General features: G+C 44.7%; 1 protein-coding gene and 1 long non-coding RNA gene across 2 annotated transcripts in view; both read left to right on the top strand.

The window, feature by feature from the left end:
• The window catches only part of LOC132593242 (uncharacterized), a 329416-nt gene that overhangs the window by 196455 nt on the left and 108698 nt on the right, over positions 1-24263 (top strand). The gene's annotated exons all lie outside the window — the stretch shown is intronic.
• On the top strand, positions 1264-24234 carry HEATR6 (HEAT repeat containing 6). Its single transcript, XM_035139695.2, has 20 exons — positions 1264-1513; positions 1886-1993; positions 2751-2891; positions 3307-3422; positions 3654-3768; positions 4664-4765; positions 5851-5988; positions 7275-7552; positions 7769-7946; positions 9549-9755; positions 10098-10197; positions 10611-10975; positions 11705-11827; positions 12563-12649; positions 13144-13278; positions 13817-13939; positions 17435-17559; positions 18285-18381; positions 19793-19997; positions 21189-24234. The coding sequence occupies exons 1-20, from the start codon at positions 1286-1288 to the stop codon at positions 21740-21742; spliced, it is 3525 nt and encodes a 1174-aa protein (XP_034995586.2). The 5' UTR covers positions 1264-1285; the 3' UTR covers positions 21743-24234.

Here is a 24263-nt window from a genome sequence, read left to right as displayed (position 1 = left end):
TGCCCATGCTAGTCACAATGGCTGTGTTGCACTTCCACTGGTCAGAGGCAGTGTGCCTCTGAATAGCAATTGCTAAGGACCACAAATGGGGAGGGTGATGTTTGGCAGATCCTGTTTGCAGTCTTTACAGATGCATCTCACCATGAGAACAGAGCGCTGGACTAGAACAGCTTTGATCTAGCACACCTCTTATGTTATGTTCTTCAGCACCCCACCCCTTAGGGTACTTGGTCTTGAAATGATACTTGGACGGACAGAACTTCCAATTAGAAGACTGCCCCCTCTCAAACACGTCTACCCTCATTTGCAGAAATATGATGAGAGGCTGTGTGGCATTTCTGCTGCCTTTTTGGGGGGGTGAAATGAAGCTGAAATGAAGCACCCATTTTTAATCCACCGGGGGAATTTTAAGACTGAGCATACTGGAGTCAAAGGGATGTGAAAAAAAGTCTAGAGCTTGGCAAGGATGATGGCCTTTGTATTTAAAGTTTATACAGCCACCACGAAGCATCCAGAGTTTACACATTATGCAAAAGTGAACAATCAGCACTGTGTTGTGAAGGCAAAATTGCAGCTTTTAGGCAGATAGAATGGTTGCAAATATACCCAGATGTTTTTTTCCGTTTTGTTTTTTTCAGACATTTGTCTGTGTATCTGTGACTAACATGGAGGGAGTGAGAGGAAAATGCAAGGAGCAAAAAAAAGGAGCGGGGAGACAACAATTTAGGGGGATGGTGAAGGGATAAAAATATTTAATGTAGCGGATAATAATTTAAGGCTCAGCAGGAGGATGGTGGAGATTATACAGGGAGATTAATCTGAAACTCATAGTCCCCACCCACACTCCAGAACAGAAGCTTGTGTTACAAATTTCAATGCATATAATGTGCTGTGCAAACCGAGGCACTTGAAACAGCGGTCGCCAGAATCATTGTCTGTGCCAGCCTTTGCCCAACCAGCTGCTCTCCGGATATTTTGGACTACATCAGCCCCAGCCAGCAATATCCAGCTGTGTCATAGTTTCGTGGCTTGCTTACTTTCAGGCTTAAGTCCTACGAGCTAAATGCCGAGCTGCTACCAGGGGGCGCTCGAGGACGTGCAGCGCCTGCCCAGAGACGCGAATTCGAACGCCTGGCCAAGCGGGGCTTTCCACCACAGAGACGTCGCAGCCTAGAGTAGCGCCCACTGAGACTCGGGCACGGCTAATGGCGGCGTTTCCATTCTCCACCGGAAGTTCCGGTCGCGCGGCACCGTCGCCGTGGCAACCTGCAGCCGGGCTGGGAAAATGGCGGCCGAGGCCGCAACGCTTAGAGAGGGAGCGGCGGGGCTTGAACCCGCGCCCTTCCTGAAGCGCTACCTAGCCCGGCTTAGCGCCCTGCGGCTCGGGGGCGACGCCAGCCAGGTCCCGGGAGGCGAGAGCGGCCGCCGCACTGAGCTCCATCTGCTCTTCGACCAGCTCATCTCCGAGACTTGCGGGCCGGGGGGAGCGGGGCCGGGGGCGCCGAGGCCAGAGGTGAGGGGGCTGAGGAGGAGGAGGTGGAGGGTGTAGAGGTGGGCGGGGGCCCATGAAGGGGGAGAGCGGGGGCAGTCGGGCGTGGGAGGGAGGAGAGTTCAGGACGGGAGAGACCGGGGTTCAAATCCTCCCCGAGCCATGAAGCTGTCTGGGCAACTGACGATGGGCCAGTCTCTCTCCCTTGTCCCTCCCTCGCAGGGTCGTCGTGAGGATACAAGGTGAAGTGGGGTCGAGCTCCTTGGGAGGGACGGCCAACTGGAAACGCATATTCTGTTCTGTGAACCGCCCTGAGACCCCCTGGTATAGGGCGGTATATAAATTCAATTTAAAAAAATAAAAATTTAAAAACCTTGAGTGTGTTTTCCTTGGCAGGATGTCTGTGAACTACTCGTTCAGGCTTGCAAGCTTGTCCAGCTTAATCAAGAACATCTTGTCAACAAAGTTTGCCAGCTGATTCATCACTTGCTTAATAGATTTCCGGTACGAAAATTAATTTCTCCCTTCCCCCCCTCCCCTACTTTCTGATCCAGCGTGTGAATTGAAGCTAGGTGTTCGTGCCCCCACGTGGTTTTTGCTTAGCTGTCTCTGGGACCAGAGAACTGAATGGTTATTGCGCTGCAGTATTTATTGCAGTATTCCAAGTTCTCTGAAATGGAAAGGGTCTGTAGGTGAGTGGTGGAGCATACGCTCCAGCACCTGCAGTTAGAAGGAGGATCATGAGCAGGTGATTGAGAGGGGCTTCTGCTGGTTACCCTGGAGAGCTGCTGCCAGTCGGAACAGGCAGTATTGGGCTAGGTGGACAACTAGTCTGATCTCAGGTAGCTTTTCCTGAGCAATTATAAAGTTATGCACATTGGGGCAAGAAGTCCTAAATTCATATGAATGGGGTCTGAGATTTGGAGTTCACAGTGAATAGTATTGTGAGAATGTTGACCCATTATGCGGCACCTGAGAAAAAGGCAAAGACCATGTTGAGGGACGGTTAGATAAATTTTTGATACCTTTCCTTTCAATACAAATCTATGATGTGACTATGTTTGGGGTGCTGTGGGCAGTACTGGTCTCCTCACCTAAAAAAGGATATTGTAGAGCTGCAAAAGGTGCAGAAAAGGGCAACAAATAAGATCAAGGGGCTGGAACAACTCTTATATGAGAAAACGTTTAGGACTTTTTAGTTTACGAAAGGGTAAGGTGAGACGTCATAGAGGTTTAAAACAATTTCTTTATGCAATCGCAGGTTATAGTTGATGAGGAGAGTCTGAAATATCTTCTGCCTTATTTTATCTCTGCGCTGAAGCAGTGCAGCACTTGGACGCATGTTGAAATCCTGCAGGCCTTGGCAGCTTCTGTCTACAATACTGGATCTAAGTGCCAAAAGGTGGGTTTTAGAACAAGGTGGGGCCATTCCCCTGTCAGTCATCTGGTGTCATGATGATGGAGGGCCAAGGAGCCTTAGCAGTTGCCAAGGGAGGTATCTTAGGATGTCATGTTGGGGCCCCTCATCATTGTTCTATTTTTTATCTTCCATGCACCTGAGTATTAGAATCATAGAATCATAGAGCTGGAAGAGACCGCAAGGGCCATCCAGCCCAACCCCCTGCCAAGCAGGAAACACCATCAAAGCATTCCTGACATATGGCTGTCAAGCCTCTGCTTAGAGACCTCCAAAGAAGGAGGTCTTAGTCTGTTTTGGCTTCAGGGTATTATGAGATAATAAGCCGTTTTCATTTAAATAATAATAATAATTGGATGATGTATCCAGCAGTGAGGGGAATGGTATTTTATATTTTTAGTACCTTCCGGATTTGCTGGGAGAAAATGGAGTTCTGGTGCAACTCAGCAGCCCTGCTCAAATGGACACCGAGCTCAAGAGGGCTGCAGTGCTTGGCATGGCAAATCTCTGCCTCAGGTAAGGAAAGCTGCTCTGGTGGTGTCTTTTGTCTCTGTAATAGACGTTCTCGCCTGCTCTGTTTAACTCAGGCATCCCCAAACTTCGGCCCTCCAGATGTTTTGGACTACAATTCCCATCTTCCCCGACCACTGGTCCTGTTAGCTAGGGATCATGGGAGTTGTAGGCCAAAACATCTGGAGGGCTGCAGTTTGGGGATGCCTGGTTTAACTGCTTGTTGTTTTTTTTTAGCACACCAGGGCAATCATGTCTGGAGGAACCTTACAGAGAAATCTGCTTTCAGGCTTTCCTTAATGTCTTACAGTCTTCAAAAGGATCCGGGGTGGATGACATCACCTTTTGCATGGTAAGCAAATGTGGCTCTTTTGTCTGAGACACGATGGTAAGCAGCAACTTTCCTGATCACTTCTGGGGATAGTTTCCTCAACTGTAAAATGCAGCAATGCCTTACAGCAATGTCCCTTTTATTTAACAACAAAATTCCTTTTCCCAAGCCTAATTGCTTTGGAGCAGGGTAAGAGTCCGCATGTGTGTTGTTTGTATGTTTGTGGTGTGCTTGTGCCATTTTTGACACCACCTGCTCTGTCCATGTCTGCTTTTTGTTTTGGCTCCACCTGTTGCTGGCATATGGCTCCCAGAAGATTGTGCATGTTAAAAAGTGGCCCTTGGGCTGAAGAAGATTCTCTGTGCCTGTCTTAAATTGTGGTCAACCTATTGCTGAAGGAGCATATTGGCTTTCTTTGCAGTCATGTTTTGGAAAAAGCGCTCCAGGTTCTCGGACAGAAGTCTTTCCCTTGTCCGAGGTACAGGAAATCTCTTAATTGGAACTGGGATGACATATAATGGAATGCATATGCTCTGTTTCAGAGTTCTATCCCGCTCCGAGGAGTTTGCTTGGAACTCATAATTAGTTGGCCAACTCCTCTTACTTTCCTGTTTTTAATGTTGCTGTTGGAACAAGCTGATAACATTTTGAAATTGATTTAATGTGCAGTCCTGTATCATAGGGCCGAAGATTTTTGTTTGGTCAAAGCCACATGCTGAGCTTGTGACTAAATTTGGGTGTGGTGCTATGAAGTACTTTCTGGCATTTGGGAAAGATTTGCAGATGAAATTTAAATCTTTACACTAATTGTATCATGTGCTACAGCATTGTGACTTCAGACAGCACCAAGTTGATGGGCCAAGTGGCTAATGTTGTTGTTCTCTCCACCCCACCCCACCCCACCCCGGTCTTCTAGTTGTTGCAGAATGCCTTGAAAGGAATCCAGTTACTCTTAAATGGTGGGAAGATGAAGTTGACACAAACTGATCATCTGGGTTCCCTTCTTGCTGTATTAAAGGTGACTTGTTTAAAATGGAAGTCCTATCCCTTTTCTCATAGAGGAAGGTGAACTTTCTGGCCAGGATGCTACTCATACTCTGCACTGCAAATACTTGTCTTAGCAATAGATCCCGCCTTTCAACCTCCTGCATTCCATCCGCTTTTGAAATTCCTTCACTTTCTAGGACTAGATTTGTGTCTTGAGTTTGAACATCATGATAAAACTATAGTGTATCAAAGCATTTCCAAACATGGTTCTCTCTGGATCTGTTGGACTACAGTTGGGATGTTGGGAGTTTTAGTCCAACGACATCCAAAGTACGTCAGATTGGGGAAGCCTGGTGTATCAGGACTGAAATGAGCCTAGTTTCCCCTTCCCCCAGGGGAATGCTGTCCTGTCCCCCCTACTGCAGCTGCAAGGAAGACTTGGGAAACTCTCACTTCCATTTTTTTTTATTAACTATCATTTGTGCCACTTTAATCAGCAAACTGGTTAATCTATGGTCATTTGAAACAAGTCCATTTTAAACCATGGATTATTAAAGCAACCTTTTCAACAAACCATAGTTAAAATTAGCCACAGTTCAGGGTTGAACTGGCTAACCTAAAATGAAAGCAAACGTTTCTGATCTCTCTATGGTTGTGCCAGAGGGGAGAGAGGGAGCATGTGAGCCTCTGGTGGAGGTTAGGCTAATTCCCATTAGGATAAGCCATGGTTCCTTCCTCTCCTCCTCCCTCCTCCTCCTTCTACATTTGAGTGCAGCTTATACGGGCAGGTTCTAGCTGGACATTATCAGCTGAGTTTGCATGGATAGATTTGGTTGGCATGCTTTAAAAATATTTTAGAGTAGCAAAGCTGATTTTTAAAAAAATGTATAGTGAGAAGTCTGAAGTGAATCTAGGAGTGTTTAGCAACAACAACAAAAAAAGGAGAGAGGGATGACACAGGAATCCAGAGACACCTTAAAGAAAGAGGATGGTAGCTTTTGTCTGGAGCCACTAAAGTACCATTTCCAAAAAGAAGAGGGGAACCATAGAGTATTGACTTGCTGTCACCAAATAATGCAATTCTCATGGTGGGTGTGGTGTTGTTTTTCATTTTAGAAGTGCATGTTCCATGGGCTTCCTGGACTGAACATAGAAATGCCAGCCATTTTATATCCAGCATTGCTTCCTCAATATGACAGCAGGTCGCCGGACAAGCAGGAGAAGTCAGACCTGAGAAATGCTAAAATGACTGGGGTAAACATATTTTTGTATTGATCTTTCATTTGTGTAGATCATTCAAAAATAGCTCAAATGCTGCATCAGCACAGACTGAGCACATTTTTAATCCACCTGCTGGCCTCTGCTTCACCATATTTTAAGGATGCCTAGGCAAGGACACTTTGCAACAGAGGACAGGAAGGGCAGGGGGCCATCTTTAATAGCGAGTAGTGAAAATACATGCCATGCACTCCCCTGGTTTGTATGCTTGTCTAGAATCATTAATCTCTAAATGCATGGGGGTTTGCAGAGTTCAGGGGAAGGAGAGGCAGGTTAATGGGTGGGCTATGCTATTGGTTCAATACAGATGACTACAGGCTGAGTTTCCGCAGGGCCTTGGAATCGGGTTTTGGCAAAGGTGGGGCGTGAGAGAGAGTTTGAAAGGAATAAGCAAAGTCTGGTTTTACCCTTTTAAGAAAGTTTTGGCTACTTTGAAAGGGGGCAGACCTTCCTCAGAAAAAGTTGTGTGATGGTTAACCACATGAGCGTGAGCTAGGGGCCTCTGGTTCCAATAGCACCTCAGTGTACAGGGTGAGCTCAACCAAAGCACTTTTTATTGAAACAAAATAAAAAAATTCCTTCCAGCAGCACCTTAGAGATCAACTAAGTTTGTCATTGGTATGAGCTTTCGTGTGCAGGCACACTTATTCAGATGCACACTTCTTCAGATTTCGTGTGCATGCACACGAAAGCTCATACCAATGACAAACTTAGTTGGTCTCTAAGGTGCTGCTGGAAGGAATTTTTTAATTTTCTTTCGACTACGTCAGACCAACACGGCTACCTACCTGTAACTAACACTTTTTATTGGTCACAGTGTCTCATCTGTAATGTGTAGATTTAGACTGAATCTGGTAGCCAGGTATTTCTCTTTGATGCCTTGTGTATCTGACTGTGTTTAGTCAGATTGTTGCCAAATTCAAAGTGACATTGCATTTTATATTTTCCATTATGTCTGGAGTTAATAAAGTCGATCTCCCTTGCAGAGTCATCATGATTTCCGGGCAAAAGTGTTAAGCTCTTTGAGCACTCAGGAAAAGCATTACTCACATACATATCGGTGATCAAATTTTGTATACGAATGACATTTCTAACAAGATGTTTTCTTAGGCATGCAGGAATAAAACCTTAAATTGTGCCGAAGAGGTTAGGGGAGGTTGATGTGCTCTGGCTGCTGATGCAGATTATTGTTCTTGTTTCATTATATAAAACCAAAACTCTGATTATCCTTTTCTGTACATGATTATCTTCTCAAACAACAGAGCAGGAAGAAAAAGCCCAAAGGGAAGCAGAAGGGAAAGTTGGAAGAAGAGCTGAAAGTGCAGCCAGAAAGTGACAGAGGAGGTAAACTAGACAAGCAGAAGATACGTGGAGATGCACTGCCAGATCCTGATTCAGAGGTCTGGAATCGAGCTTCCAGTGACATACAATCGTCATTTGGGAATGACCATTTACCTCTGAGTGCTTTGGGCTGGAAAAGAATTAGCAGCAGTGACTCGGAGTATTCTGATGCTGAAGGGGGGATGCAGAGTAAAACAAGGTGGGTGTAAGCCTATAAGGTATACCGTACTTTTAGATTATTTTTAACGCTATTATTGCATGGTTTTTACCTTTTCGATGTTGTAAGCCACTTTGATATCTTTTATAATTTAGCGGTATATAAATCCTTTTTATAAATAAATAAATCTTAATCCAGGTTTTTAAATCCATTATCTGTTCTGTGCACCTAAAAATGTATTCTCTTGTTTTGTGCAAGGTCTTTCCAAGCTAAAGTTCGTCAAGGGGCTTTAACTTGCTTCCTTTCCACTGTGAAATCGATAGAGAAGAAAGTCCTCTATGGTTACTGGTCAGCGTTCGTTCCCGATGTGCCTGGAATAGGAAGCCCACAGTCTGTATCCTTGATGACTATTGCTTTAAAAGATCCTTCTCCGAAGGTAAGAAGTTCACTGGCAGTTGTGGACTTACACTGGCGGACTTTCATTCTTAGTTTATCCAACCTGTCCGTGTCAGACTGCCTGTCCTTTGTATCCCTTGTGTGAGGGACAGGGGATATCGCGAAGTCCCTCCCCTCCTGAGTTCCAGCCCATCCCCGAGCGCAGGGGAAAGCAGGGAGAGTTCCGTCTCAAGTGGGGAAGCAGGAAGTGGGGTCCGAGGCTCAGACAGGGTAGCGGAGCCAGCGTCCCAGGTGGGACAGGAAGGGGGAAGCAAGGGGGGCAGACCTGTCCCCCCAACTCCGGAATTGCGCAGAAAACGTAGGGGGAAGAGGATGGGTCTCCCCAAGTTGTTATGTTGGAGAAAAACGCGCCAAACGCCATTCGGAGGTTCTGATTCAAGCGGATAAGATGTGTCTCTGTAAATAGCACTGCCTTTAGCACTGTAAATACGCAGCACCAATAAAAAGATAAAATGCAGAGCTGTGTAGAGTCGTTACTCTGAAGTAGCCCACTCCGGCCACTGTGACACCTTGAATACCCAGCTTTGGTACTAGTACTTGCGCCTTGTGGTAACACAGAGGTGGGCTTTTTCACTGGTGGCCTCAGTGTTGTAATAATGATAATTTATTACTTGTACCGTGCCCACCTGACTGGGTTTCCACAGCCACTGGGCGGCTTCCAACAATATAAAAGAACACACACACAAACCACACATTAAAAGCTTCCCGGTACAGAGCTGCCTTCAGATGTCTATGGAAAGTTGTATAATAGTTCATCTCTAATGTCAAAATCTAACAGGAGGGCGTTCTAGAGGGCAAGCACCGCTACTGAGAAGGCCCTCTGCCTGGTTTCAGAACACCCTTGGTGTCTGGGCTGAACAATTGGGGGGGGGGGGAGGCGCTCCTTCAGGTATACAGGGCTGAACACCCTCCCTGCTGAAATACAAGATGCCTCATCAGCATTGGCATTCCACTGGCTCTTGAAGGCAAACCTGTTTGGGAAGTCCCAAGTTCAAGGAAAGTCTTACCTAATCTAATTGGGGTTTTTTTTTAACCATTAACATTTTGAAACAGGATTGTTTTATTGTGTGTTCTAATTATGTATGGATTTCATAATCTTGTAAACCACTTAGAAGCCATTTTGATGTGTAAGCGATATTATTTTATTATCATTATTATTACTAAGTTGTAGGGAGCTGTTTTATACCAAGTCAGACTCTTTATCATTCTAGCCCAGCATTGTCTACTTTTGACCAGCCATGGTCTCCAGGGTCTTTCCCCATTGTCTGATCTCTGTTCCTTCTAACTAGAATAAAAAAAATCCTTCAGTAGCACCTTAAAGACCAACTAAGTTTTTATTTTGGTATGAGTTTTCATGCACATGAAAGCTCATACCAAAATAAAAACTTAGTTGGTCTTTAAGGTGCTACTGAAGGATTTCTTTTATTTTGCTTCGACTCAGACCAACACGGCTACCTACCTGTAACTAACCCTTCTAACTAGGAGATGGTAGGGATCAAACCCAGGACCATCTGCCTGTAGGGTCTTTGCCTTACCACTGAGCTATTGTCCTTCCCATGAAATGAATCCCTCCCTCTTCCAGACACGGGCCTGTGCCCTCCAAGTTCTCTCGGCCATCTTGGAAGGCTCCAAGCAGTTCCTTTCCATTGCCGAAGATGCCGTTGATCACAGGAGAGCCTTCACACCCTTCTCGGTTTCCATTGCATCCAGCATCCGAGAGCTCCACCGCTGTCTGCTGCTGGCCTTGGTGGCTGAATCCTCTTCCCAGACGCTCACCCAAATAATCAAGGTAAATCTTTGGCTGCAGGAATTCCCTTCATGTTGTCAGTTCTACTAGTTTGCTCGCCATGTAATTTTTGCAACATGTATTGTTTCTCCAGCAGTTGTGCAGATTCTCATAATCAGTGGCCATTAGCCATGATGGCTATGCTCTTGTTGCTAATGTGCAGACAACCAGAAATAAAGACTACTAAGCCTATTACTGCTACTAGTCCTTGCCCAAGACAGTCCTTCTGCAGGTACTACTGCACAAGAAACACCCATGGTGTCTACTTTTTAAGTGACTTGCTTGCCTGGCTTGTGGCTTGTCCCCCAGAAGCTAACACCTTCTCTTTTCCTTGCACGTTTCCAGTGCCTTGCCAATCTGGTATCGAACGCGCCATACAGCCGTCTAAAGCCCGGGCTGCTGACAAGAATATGGCACCAGATAAAGCCATACATCAGACACAAAGGTACGCGCAGGTCCCAGTTCTCCTTGGGGGGTGGGGGGTGGTTTGTGCCACAGTCTTGCATGCTAATGGTCTTCTGTGTATTAAACTTCCATTCTGAGAAACTGTCTGCTGCATTATGGCCTGTAACCCAGCACTGTACTTGTCAGTTGCTGCCGGAAACCCTGGGGAAGGGTGTCAAATATTTCTGCTCCACAAATTGGAGTCGTTTCCCCCCCCCCACACACACACCAATTTGGGTTGGCAACAGGGGGCTAGCCAGGGAGAGTCACATTTTGCCTTAGGGCTTCCAGTTGCTGATCCCTGCATTTAGAGACTTACCATGATGCCAGAGTATACAATGCATATAAGGGAGCGGCCTGACCTTGGCCTTACTGCAGCTGCCTCACAGGTACTCTTTGTTTCTTTCTACTTAGATGTTAACGTTCGAGTGTTAAGCCTCACATTGATAGGAGCCATTGTATCGGCTCAGGCTCCTTTGCCGGAGGTTCACCGCCTTTTGCAGCAGCCCAGCTCTTCAGGGCTCAGTGATGGCCGCTCTGCCATACCGCATTCAGCTACACGCTCTGGCGTACCTGAATGGCGCAAAGAAGCCCCAGCAGCTCCAGGAGAGGAGCCCCTTGCTGTGGGGAACGAACCAGCAGAGCCCTGCTGGCTGCTAAATCTCTGCATCTCTCTGGTTGTGCTGCCCAAGGAAGACAGCTACTCAGATAGCGACACCGGCTGCCTGCCAGCCACTAGCATATACGAACCCTCTCCAGTTCGGCTGGAGTCCTTGCAGGTAAGTCAATGAGGCTAGATGTCCAGAATGGTAGCCACCTTTTCCCTACAGTTAAAACAAGGGAGTCCTCTGGCACATTGAAGACCATAGCTCAGTCGGAAAGCACATGCCAGCCCACCTGTTGATCACCTGATGTCACAGGGAAGTTGGTTGCAAGGTGCTGCCAAAATGAAGTTTCCTCCCTCTGCTTTAGCAGGCGTTTCCACGCAAAAACCCCTCCTGAATCAGGCTTCAGCCCCAACTAATCAGCTGCTCAATTGGGGGGCTATTACATTTTGGTGCTCTGGCTGTACCCATTGAGAACAGGCACATGCAGCCAGTACAGGAATTATCCCTGTCTTCCTGCCCATTAGGTGACATTTCAAGTGACATCAGCTGATAAGCAGGTGGGTGTGGTTTTGGGGAAATGGCCTCGTGGACCAAATTAGACCCAGGACTAAGCCACATTAGTTTTTTTTTTTAAAAAAGTTATAAATGCGTTATAACACTATGACAATTGATGGTGTGGAGCTGAAGTCGGAACACTATGAAATTTTCCATTGTGAACTTTAAAACAGTTTTTTTGCAGAGCGTTTTTAGAGCGTTTTTTTTATAGCTGTTTAGATGCAGCCCTACTGACAGACCAGGATTGGCCCATGACCCAGAGGATTCCCACTGCTGGAGGAATGTAGCTGCCTATGTTCATCTGACACAATCAGTTGCTCTTCTCTCCATCTTTATCTATTACAGGTCCTAGCCCTACTTGTCAAGGAGTATTTCTCAGTCTCCAAGAGCTATCTGCTAGAGCTTGGTGAAGTGGCTTGTAAGTGCATGGAGGAAACAGATCCATCCATCCAGCTCCACGGGGCAAAAGTAAGCGCTTGTAGAGTTTGTCCAATGTTGGTGTTGTATGGTAAAAAAATAGCTTCTGTCCAAACTTCTTTGGTTCCAGATAAATGCACTTTTTTTGTTCGTTAAATTCATATATTTGCAGCCTAGCTCTTTGAACAGTTTACAAACCCATGTAATAACAAATCAAAATTTAAGAAATGGCAATAAAGACAGCAACACCAAATTACAAATAACACTGTGTGTGTGTGTGTGTGTGTGTGTGTGTGTGTAGGAACCTAGCATAAGAAGAGCAGCTAAAATCTAAAAACCTGCAAGGGGAATAATATGGTTCAAGCATCTAAAAGTACCAGATGACTATACTTATTGTGTTTAAGAGACCTGTAAGAACAGAAGAGCATTCTTCACCTGGCTGGTAAAACACTCTTGTGTGATTGTCAGACGAGCATCTATGTGGAGGGCCATTATACAAGTTAAATTCCATGGTTGAAAAGGCCGTCCAGTTAAGCTAATGGCAGCTTCCATATTATAACTTGAAAAACAACATTTAAAGGGCACCACAGCAACATATATACAGTATTGTGACTGCCTTGTCGTATTTTCTGGAGATTTTTTATTTTCTAAATTGGGGAGAATGGGAATTGTTCAGTAAGACAGATCAGTAAGAAAGTTACCTGGGACCACATGATGTTTTGTTCCATACACTTGTGGATGTATTTCAGTTTATTCATTTTCCTTGTATGTGTGTGTTTTTGTCAGCTCCTGGATGAGCTTGGTGTTGGTATAATACAGCAGCACAAGTCAGATGTGGCTGTCACTGCAGATCAACGGGTGCCTGTCGACCTGGTGTGTATAATATCCATGTGGTTGATTCCATTTTTCAGGCTTTTGAAATAGTATCTGAATGGGTGAGGGATCTGGAAACCACCTCTTGTGAGGAGTAGTTGGCAAGAAACTGGGTATCTTTAGCCAGGAGTAGAGACGATTAAGGGGAGACATGATATTATGCCTAGTGGTTTAAGGCGACTGCCACACAGAAGGAACAGACTTATTATTCTCTGTTACTCTAACCAGCAGGGTTAGAACTTAATGGATGAAAACTTACAGGGAAGCAGAATTTGGTGAAGTCTTAGCATAAGCCTCCTTACAGCTAGAACTGGAGGATTCCCTTTCATTGGATGTATTTAAGAGACAGTGCCTGGACAGTCTCCTGTTAGGGATGCTCTCATTGCACCCTGCATTGACTGAGTGATTTCTTCCAGTGCTGTGATTCTGTGTAGCAATTTACTGAAAGACTCCTAGCGGTGGTAAATGCAACCAGGCTTTTGCTTTCCCTGTAGGTTGTAACATTCTGGACTAGAATGCTGAATGGACCCTTACTGGGCGCCCTCCAAAATGCCCAACATCCAACACTTCAGACTAGCTCTTGCAATGCTCTCTCTTCCATCTTACCAGAAGCTTTCAGTGGTCTCCCGGTAAGCATGTTGCTAAGCTTTACATGTCAGTATTCCTGTGGGAATGAAAGAGGCAAAAAGTTTGTGGAGCAATGGATGTAAACGTTGCCTCGGTAAGGATGGCTGGTTTCTACCTCTCTGTCATCCAAGCAAGCAAGAAGCAGCATTGTCAGGGACCACAGACACATTCCAGCCTGGCAAAAAGTATTCAAGGAGGGTGTGATTCAAGGCTGGTGAAAGGGATGGCCTGGGGTGGGAGGTTGTGGCTGCGCAGAGGTGTGTGGCTCAGGGTGAGGTTCCCCTGGGCACCAGGTTCTTGACCCCTGCTGGACACCAGGATACAAACCCTCCAATGTGGTTTGCCACGATGCCTTTACTGTGGCTCACTGTGACTTTGTTTAAAATCCCTTCGCAGTACCTTCAGTCTGTTAGACTTCCATATTTTCTGTTTTCTGTTTAACTTAACCATTTTAACCCTGGGCTGAAATCCCTTTCATCAAAATGTATTTGGCTTGTGTGATGTTTGACTGATGACTTCTCTCCTTTTGCTGATGGGCAGGGCGACAAGCAAATCCTCTGCATCACTATTCTTCTTGGGCTCAACCACAGTGAGAATCCACTGGTGAAAGCTGCTGCCGCTCGTGCACTTGGGGTCTACGTTGTCTTCCCGTCTCTCCAGCAGGTCATAGCTTGATCTCTGTGTCCTCTGTTCCTTTTGGTTTTGCTCTGTATCTTGTTATGAAATGGGAACAGTGTTGTTGTTGAGTCTAGTCTTGTAAATAAGCCCACAAAACTTACTAGCTGGGGGGGGGGGAAATTGTGGGCTTTTTTGTTGTTCTGCTTTTTCCATGCAGATGAAACCATCTAACCTTGAGCCACTAGACTCCTAAATTCAGGGTCACCCAATGAATTCCAAGGCAGACAATATGTAATTCTTCACTCAACATAAGAATAATAATTTATGAAATATAGGAGCATAGCAAAAGCCCTGCTGGATCAGGCAAGTGGCCCATCTAGTCCAACAACAACAGCTTAAAAAGAGCACATTGGATCAGGCCAGTGAGCTGTCTAGTTCAGCATCCTGTTCTCACATTGGCCAACCAGATGCCTATTTGGAATCACACAAGAAGGACCTGAGCACAATAGTGATCTCCCTACCTGGGATTCCCAGCAATTGGTATTCAGGGCCATAGGCTTTCTGACAGTACAGTGGTACCTCGCAAGACGAATGCCTCACGCAACAAAAAACTCGCAAGACGAAAGCGTCTTGCAATTTTTATGGTGATTCGCAAGACGACCGCGCTTCGCAAGATGATTTTTTTTCTAAAGCCACAGCACCACCTAGTGGATATACAGTGGAAATACAGCGGTGCCTCGCAAGACGACGTTTTCGCAATACGACACAACTCGCGGAATGAATTTATTTCGTCTTGCGAGGTACCACTGTAGAAGATAGATTTTAGATAGGCAACTTCAGGGATGAGAAGAGGGCTGATTCCCCTTTAAAGCTGTCAGAACAAGAGACCAGTATCACATCTAACAGTGAGTTCCATGAGAGGATGAGGTCTGCTAGTGTGTTCAGTCTCTCACTTTGCTGTGGCATTGACAAGTGTAGTTCTCTGTCCTATTATAAGTCAGTCTTCAGCATTTTAATTTACAAAATGTTAAACATGCGCTGTGGGTCATTTAAATTGTATCACGTACAAAATCCATATACAGTGGTACCTTGGTTCTCGAACTTACTCTGTTCCGGGAGTCCGTTTGACTTCCGATTGGCTGCAGGAGCTTCCTGTACTCAAGCGGAAACCGTGTCGGATGTTCGGCTTCCAAAAAGCATTCACAAACCAGAGCACTTACTTCCAGGTTTGCAGCATTTGGGAGCCGATTTGTTTTGGCAGCTAAGCTGTTCGAGAAGCAAGATACGACTGTACACTAACCCTTACAACTGCAAATTTCATGCACTTCATAATGCTTCATGGTTCTTTTTCACTGCCATGAAAATATTCAAATGCATTCATGTCCATGTTGAATTTCTGACTTGCATAGAAAATGAAAGGGGTTCAAAGGCCCTCAAAATCTTCTGTTTTTTCTCCACCACCAACACACAAATGCAAATTCAGTTTTGCCACAAAGGGCAGATTGCAAGTCTTAATTAAGCCACCCGTAAAATCACTGCTATATTTGCAGCAATATCTTCAGCCTCTTCGAATCTTGGACCTTTTTGCTCTTAGCTTCCTTCAACATGGGACTGAAGCAAGTATACAGGTCTAGTTACACATCACCCTACTTGGGTCCTGGACAAATGTCCCCCTTCACCAGTGGGTGGGACGTGGATATTATAAATTTCTCTTGTATATAACTGAGTACAACTACTCACTTGACAATCCTTTGGGCTCTCAAAGCACAGCTTGAGATCAACATTTCTGTTCAAACCTCAAGTCTATGCTTGCTTGTCCTTTAGTAAGCAGGCTGCTCTTTAAAAGAGCACTGCTAAGGCAAACACCCAAACAACTGAAGCTAAAAAGAGAGAGTGTGTGGCTTTTTTCTTTAAATGAATAATAACAATGGCAAAGAAAGGGGAAGACAAATGGAGCGTGACACTGAAGAGCAGATTAGAGTTGTAAGGTCACTGGGGAGTACTGAGAAGCAATTAATTTAATGATAGGTTGTGATTAGTGAAAGGATAAGATTAGCGGTTTGGGGTAATTGCACTTGAATTTAATAGCTGGAGCACCAATTAGATGAAAATGTACTCAGAGGCCCTTGTAGTATCAGGAGACCAGTGAAGTTTGGGCACCTCATACAACCCGTCAGTAATTAACATTCAATCAAGGTGACGGGGTATATTGGATAAAATGTAATACAGTGCCCGTAATGTGTAGAGGAAGCCCAACTCTGCATTTAGTGAGGCACCTGGTGGTCATAGGCAACCAGGAATTCCATGCAGGCAACCACTCCATTCTTCTTCCACCAACCTGCTGCTAAGAGGCCAGTAGCCTGTGATTCCATGCCTACCAAGGAGCAGGGGGCTTCCTGTCCTTCATGGCCGACATGGAAATTCAGGCTATTAGCCTCTTAGCAGCTTATTAAAGTTTGCAGGCTAGTAACTTCTGCAGGCTTCTCTACAAAGCTGAAGAACAACTTTGCCACAGGAGTAGTGACCATGCCAAGAGGAATAAAATGAACTCCATATCCAGAGTCAGCATAACTCCCACATGCTGGGGATAAACAAGGGAGAGAGAGCCTTCCTGCCCTTGTAGGCTTCTTGAAAACACATAACCGACAGCTGTTTTGAGATGGAATGTTGGTGGACTACAACACCCACCATCCCTTACCATTAACATGCTATCTGAAGCTTTTGGGTGTTTTAGACCAACATCCGTAGGGCTAGAGCTTCACCGCTGGCTTATTTGCTCTTCAGTTTTCTTCTTCTGCCCCCATTTCCTGTCCTGTCTCATGGTCCAGACCCTGTTCAGTTCTCTCTAATTGCCCCATCCCTCTCATGGGTAACCATAAGAGCAGCTTGGCCAGTCGTAGGTAGAAGCAGGGTAAGAATGCTCAGCCAGTGACAACCAGCAGGAGAATTTAAGAGGAGCCTGGTGGATCAAGTCAGTGGCCTATCTAGTCCAGGATCCTGTTCTCCCCAGATGCCTATAGGGACTCTGTCTGCCTGTGGTTTCCAGCCATTAGCATTCACGAGCCTACTGCCTCTGACAATTGAGGCAGAACTTAGCCATTGTGGCTTGTAGCCATTGATAGCCTTCCCCGAATTTGGCCAGTTCTCTCTTAAAAGCTATCCAAGTTGGTGGCCATCACTGCCTCACGTGGAAGCAAATTCTTTCTACTTCCTTTTGTCTGTCCTGTATCTTCCAGCATTCTGCTTTTAATGGATGCTCCTGAATTCTTGTGTTAAGAGAGGGAGACCTTTTTGTTGTTGTTATTACTCACTTTCTCCACACCATGCTTAATTTTATACAGTACACTCATGTTGCCTCCTGCTTACCTTTTTTTCTTAAAAGCTGCAAATGTATCCAGACACCCTTCTGTGGCAGCTGAGCTAGACACTCCTACAAAAATCCCTTGCTGGGTTGTGATATATAAAATCAGCCCAGCAGGGTTCCTGGTGAAGAGGGTGAAATCAAATGGACCAAAAAAATTGGTCAATATCTATCCTTAGGATGTGATGTTCGTTGCGGACACAGCCAACGCAATCCTGGACTCCCTCTGTGACAGTTCTCCAAACGTCCGCGCCAAAGCAGCTTGGGCCTTGGGCAACCTGACAGACACTCTGATCATCAACATGTATGTAGCAAACTCTGTTGGGACCTTTTTTTTACATCTTATTAAATCATTATTTAAATGACATTCGGAAAAACAGCAACTGAATCCCATAAAATTAAAATGTAAAAGAAACAAGTGTTTGGGAAAGTGAGAAGGTTCTACTCAGTGCCAAAAAGATAACACCTTGGTGGGGGGGGGGAGTTCTAAAGCTGACGGGTCACCACAGAGAAGGCCCTGTCCTCTCCTTTTAGTGGTTTGACCCAGATACCAACCTTCAAGATGGGTTTTGGTACACAAGCCTATTTGTGTGCTGTTGCCCGAGTGGCATTTAAAATTCTACTACCTGCCTATACCAGAGCCTAGTTTTTGATACTGCTGTTTTGTCCTAATGAGATTCTCTCTGTGTGTGTGTGTGTGCTTGCAGGGATTAGGCAGGTAGTCTATAATGAATCTGATTTTGAGACAATGTACATCACTTATTTTTGACTTTTTTTAAAATAAAAAAGCAGTAAGTAGAAGTGCGTAGAAGAACAATCGATAGATTCCTAATTTAATCATGGATTCCCTTCCCACAATTTGAAATGTTCAATCCAAGGGCACTGCTGTTTTGTCTTCTGCTAACTTGACATAGTTTTGAGTTTCGTCTTTTACTCAGGTGGGCATTATGTGTGCATTTCTTGCAGCAGTTGTTCTAATTATGACCTCTCCTCTTTTGATCCCCCCCCCTTCCCGTTTTGGGAATGCAGGGAGTTGTTGGGACAAAGCTTCCAGGATGAATTCTCAGACCTGCTGCTTCTGAAAATGTTGCGGTCAGCAACTGATGCGTCAAAGGACAAAGACAAGGCAAGTACATTGACGGTCCCTTTGTATTTGGTGGTGCTGTGGACTTGGATTCAGACACACTTGAAATACTGGGAGTGCCAAGAGTTCCAGAGTTGGTGGCCAAAGTGTGTTACGTTATTTAGACACATTGAGGTACCCACCTAACCATTCAGCCAGGACCAGAACAGGAGTGCATTGGAATGACCAGTGGATTCGGAGATGGCAGTGGTGTCACTCTGGCTGGCTGAAGTGGTGAGACTTTGCAGTTGAAAGCAGGACCTGTAGTTGTTGTCCCACATAGACTAAGTGCTGGAGTGTTTTGGGAAATGTACATTTCCTCAAGATGTTTCCTGCCTCCAGCTTGGATTTGGCATTGTTGGAGAGGCAAGCAACTATGATTGTAAGCAAGCTCCAAATCGGTTCTTTTCAGGGGAATGTGAAGTCTGGCGCTGCACTTCTTTGCACTTCTGCACATGACCTCTTGCCACAAGGGGGCAGGTTTTGTGGCTTCTTTATTTCCCATCTTTCCAGCCTTTGTGGCACTTGAAATACAAATTTACTTTTATGAGTTTAAAATTCACTTCATCAGAGTTAAAGTCAACTTCATCTGTTCTTAGGTGCTTAGATGTTTTTGTTGTTTGAGCAGTATATCAGTCTTGCCAAATAAACAAACTGACTTGTAGTTCACAAAGCTTATGCCGTAATAAATTTGTTAGTGTTTAAATGTATTTTTATTTATCAACATTTATATATACTGCTTGATTGTTACAGAAAAAAGAGGTTTACAAAAATAAATGCTATGTGACTTCTTGTTTTGCTGCAGCAGACTGATGTGACTGTCCCTCTGAAACATTTCACTCCTCTTTACAGTTAGCAACAATATGGGGTAGTTTCACTTTGGAGTGGTTGTTCTGAAAAGGTCTGGGGCTGAATTGCAATTTGAACCTGGTTCAATATGTGCACCCCTCAGTTTAAGGAACATGGAATGAAGCTGCTTTCCAAACTTTGCAAGATCCACCAGATGGAGTGTGGAACTATTTTTCTACTCCCAGCTCATAGGTACTTGGCGTGGCTTTGCAAACACATATAATAAAGTAAAGCGCTTCAAAATGCACACAAAAGTAAATTAAAAGTAGCAATCTAAAACACAATACAAATACCAGCAGTAGTTGGGTGGGAAAACCCGTTTTTAGCTCACAATGAAAAGAAGCCACAGAGGGAGCTGGATAGATTTTCGAATGGAGGGTATTCCAGACCTACGGCGCTACTACCGAGAAGGTCCTGTTTCTTGTGGTCAGTCACCTAAAGGCCCAAGACAGTGACACAGAAGGCAAAGCTGATCATCTTACACAGCCTGGGTAAATCTGTGACTGAAGGCAGTGGCAGCAACCATTTTCTTGCACATACCAGAATTTCAAAATTTCTCTTCCAGGTGAAAAGCAATGCTGTCCGTGCCCTTGGAAACCTCCTTCATTTTCTGCAGCCGTCACAGATTGCTAATCCCAGGTTCAGCCAACCCATTGAGGAATCTGTACATGCCTTGATCTCTACAGTGCAGAGTGAAAACAGAATGAAAGTCTGCTGGAACGCCTGCTACGCACTTGGGAACGTCTTCAAAAATCGTGCCTTGCCGCTGGGTGAGTGCAAAACAATGGTTCAATGCTTCTGTGCCTCATTTGTCTTGTATGTTATTGATCCCAAATGGATGTGCAAAAATGAGGCCTAGGGTCATGTGTCCTTTGAGTGGATATTGGCAAAGATTTCCCTTCTTGTCTCTTCAAGGCACCTGGTCTACAGATCACAGGCAGTATGGTGTAAGAATACAAGGGAAACCCTGTTGTATCATACTGAGGATCTTGTTCTGCTTCCCACAGTGGCCAATTGGATGCCTCTTTGAAACCCATTATCAAGGCTCAAAGTATTTCTAAAAGGACCCCCACTCCTGTTGCCCCTACTCAGTGGCACACTGCCTCTGAAACTCCATTTATCCATTGCATTTTTATTTTACTTAAAAGTATTTCAAAACCACTTAATAGTATGAGAATCTCTTAAGCCATGTACAATATGAGAACATTATACATTAAAATAAAATAAAAAACTTTTTATAAACGCCACGGAGGCAAGTAAATCAGGTGTTCAGGAGATTTGCACAAATAAATCAGGGTCTGGTCTTATAGGCCAGAGAAAGCCCCAGCAAAAATGGTAAAGTCTTCACAAAACATCTGAAGCAACTGGCGTTTGCTGCTTCACATATGGCAGAAAATAAGGGTACTCCACAGTACAGGGGCAGTAACCACCCTATGATATTCTGTAGCGTGCAGTGCCGCCATGAGTAGAATTTCTCCCTAGTGATATAAGTTGGTATCTTCAAACTTTTCAGACCCAGGACCCACTTTTAACCCCAGAATGCATTTTGGGACCCATTCCAACCTTTTACCACATTTTTGTGTTGTGGTAGTGCTCCTGTCGTAACCCATGTTGGATCAGGCCACAAGCTACTAGTGGGTCCTGACCCACCAGTTGATGACTGGTGATCTAAGTGAACATGGGCAGGTGGTCTTTCAGGTAATCTGGTCCTGAGTTGTTCAGGCCTTTATATGTTAACAACAGGACCTTGAATATGGCCTGGTAGCTGATTGGCAGCCAGCGCAGCTGTCATTTATCTAGCAACAATAGCTAGACATTTATTACAGCAATTCTGTATTCTGTGAGTAACCCCCACCCCCCAAAAAACAGCCCATCTGCCTTAGATTTTTGGCAGATTGTGGCTGTGAAGCACCTTAACCAATCTCCTGACCCTTGCTTTTTCCTGGTTCCAATTCTTTTAGGAGAAGCCCTTTGGACTGCCCAAGCCTATAACGCCCTAACCTCTGTTGTCAAGTCCTGCAAGAATTTCAAAGTCCGCATCAAATCAGCCGCAGCCCTCTCAGTGCCAGCCGAAAGGAAGCGCTACGGGACCCCTGAGCAGTTCTCCCAGATCTGGAGTGCGTTGGTCGTGGCCTTGCAGAGAAGCGAGGAGGCCCAAGACTTCCTGGAGTTCAAGTACAGCGCCAGCCTGCGGACACAGCTCTGCCATGCTCTGCTTCATTTGCTGAGCCTGGCAGACGAGGTGGACCTGCCGGCCATCGAGAAGGCGGTGGCTGAGCATGGAGAAGTAATTGGATCCTACATGTTGCAGTATTTGAAATCTGGAGTTTCCGAAGAGGAAGTGGGGCTAGGTGAGAATTTTCCCGAAAGGAGCAAATTCCTGGAAAGGGCTGTTGAGCATGTGCGAAGTATCGAGGAGCTGTTGGAAGGATGCCCGAAGAAAAGGGGGACAGTAGCTTATCTAGAAGACATATTGGAAGCCCACAACAGTGCCACAGGACTCTCGGAAGCTTAAAGGAATGTGGCCTAAGCAGAGGGCATCTTGTCGGGTGCCGCAAAAGGCAGCTTTGCTGTTGGCAATATAAAACTGCCTTGAGTCTTCCTCTAGGGGGCTTAGACATGGCTGTCTTGGTCCCTCAGAAGCAGTAGCAGCGCACAGCGAGTAAAATCAAGCCCCTTTCTGTCGACGAGTCAGTGCACTTTGACATGGATGGGGCAGACTTTCAGGTTACTAAGAACTCTTTTCCCCAAGTGGGGAGCGTGATAGTGGAAGATACACGCATTAAAGGAAAGGGAAGAGAGTGCCCAATACTGTCAGGGAAAAGGGGAGTTAAATGCCAAACACAAATTCAGACCAAATAAAAAGAACCTGGTAAGTAAGATTCTCAGTCACCAACTCTGTTCTGACGAAAAATAAATGGGTCATGTGTTTAATAATAATAAATCACTAACAAACTTTTCCCTTCCTATATGCAGTCACCTTATTTATTGGATTTTAGTGGCTCTAACTTATTGGTTGGTCAGAAAACCTGGGTTGCCGGGCAACTAATGAATTTAATCAGAAAGTTCTAGATAATTAGAATAATTAAATGGACAAAAATAACCCTTCCTCCTCTCCCAATATGAGGATTCAGAAACCGAGGGAAAGGGGGCCTTCCTCTACATTTCCATATTTGTCACATGACTTCCTCTACATTTCCATATTTGTCACATGACCCAGAGCTCCATTCCTGCTAGTCCGTGGCAGTCTGAGGTAGCCTTCAGTTCTATCACATCCCCCATCTGTTCCCACATAGTCTGGCTACTGTCATATGCAGTGCTATTTTTCTAGAAAAAGAGGTGCCGGAAATCACCACGAACGCCTCCCTTGTTTTCTTACAATGGCAATAGCACCCACCTGAGAAGTGCCGGAACTGAGTTCTAATGACAAAAAGGCCTGGACATATCATATGACAGATGTTTATGTCCTTGGTATTAAGGGACCGAGGGAAGAAAGCATCCCATTTTCAGAATTTTATAATAATCAGGGTGGATAAACTATGACTCTGTTCAGACATCACACCAAACCTCTATTGTGGTTTTAACCTTCTGTAAATTATCGTTGTAATTTTTTTAGTGATGATTTTTTTGTTTTATCTTTTTTGTACACCACTTTGAGATTTTATCTACAATCAAGTGGTATATAAATTTTATGAAATAAAACAAACAAGCCAACCATGGTTTGGGAAGCTTAACAGTGGTTTGGAACGAATTGACAAGCCATATTTATGACTGTTCCTTCATCTCCCAAACTTCCTGTACTATGGAGATGGGAGTAAATTTAGGAAACTGCAACTCAACTGTTCATTGAATGCTTTCAAAGTTTCAGCCATAGTTTGTATATTATACTAGACTTGGCACAATCTGTGGTTGCGTGTGATGCCTGATCTGAGCTAAAATATATCCAATTCTAGGTTTTTCTCTCTCCCTCCTCTCTTCCTCCCCTCCCTTTTTTGGTAGGGGTACCATAATTTATATATTGCTGATTTGGACTTACGGGGCTTTGTGTGATTTCCATTTGGGCAGAATGTATTCTTTGTTATCTTACGGTGTCTGTTTTACCTAACTTCTGCTGTTTTGTGCTGTGAGTAAAGCAGATCTGTCCAGGCAAACAGCCTAACGAGGCAACCACCCAACCCAGTTCCCAACATCGCCTAAGCCTGAAGAGAAGTCCTATGACTCAACAGTTTGCCTCTTAAAAATAATAAATCTGGTTTCTCCAAATCTCGCTCTGTCTCTTAACTTGAAAAAGTGTTGCCAAGTCACTGAACCAGCTTCCGTTTATCGTTAGGCATGCACGAAGGGTTCACTTACTCTGAAAAGGGGGTGGTTTGTGGGTCAGACACAAAACACTGGAAAAGAAATATTCAGGACCTTGAACAACTTTGTAAAGTCACTGGCTCCTGACAGATGTACAAACAACTTGAATGTAAACAGAAAGAACAGGAAGTACTAGAGATGAATCAAACTTGTTGATCTGCTGCACTAGAAACACAGATTTTATGAATATGGAATGTTCATATTAATGGGAAATAAATTACAAAAAAATAACATAAAACTGGAGTTTTGAAGATAATGAGAAAATCTGGCCAATAACTCTGTTTAAATAGGAGTGAAATACAGTTGGCAAACTGAAGAGTTTGCCAACGTTTATAACAATTTGTATGGTTCCTGTTTGCCTCCCCCAGCCAAGACAACATTTTTTGGGGATACTGTGTAAATATCTCAGCTCAGGGAGGTGAACAGGAACATTCTTGAGCACTGCATAACCACAAAGGAGATTTTGGAAACGATTAAGCATCTTAAATCAGGCAAGGCTCCTAGCCTAGATGGTTATACAGCTTCCTTTTTCAAAATGTTTAAGGGTGTGCTGCTCCCACAACTACGGTAGCAAACGTAGAAGCAGTCTTGTACAGTCTTGTGGTTATTCAGAAACCTTTAAAGAGCTGTCTTAGTTGAATCTTTTACCCAGTGTTTGTTTTTTTTTACTCGTGGGT

Source organism: Zootoca vivipara, chromosome 15 (assembly GCF_963506605.1).
Source record: "Zootoca vivipara chromosome 15, rZooViv1.1, whole genome shotgun sequence".
Classification (NCBI taxonomy): domain Eukaryota; kingdom Metazoa; phylum Chordata; class Lepidosauria; order Squamata; family Lacertidae; genus Zootoca; species Zootoca vivipara.
Note: the sequence above shows the minus strand (reverse complement) of the source record. Positions and strands in the feature narration are given on the sequence as shown.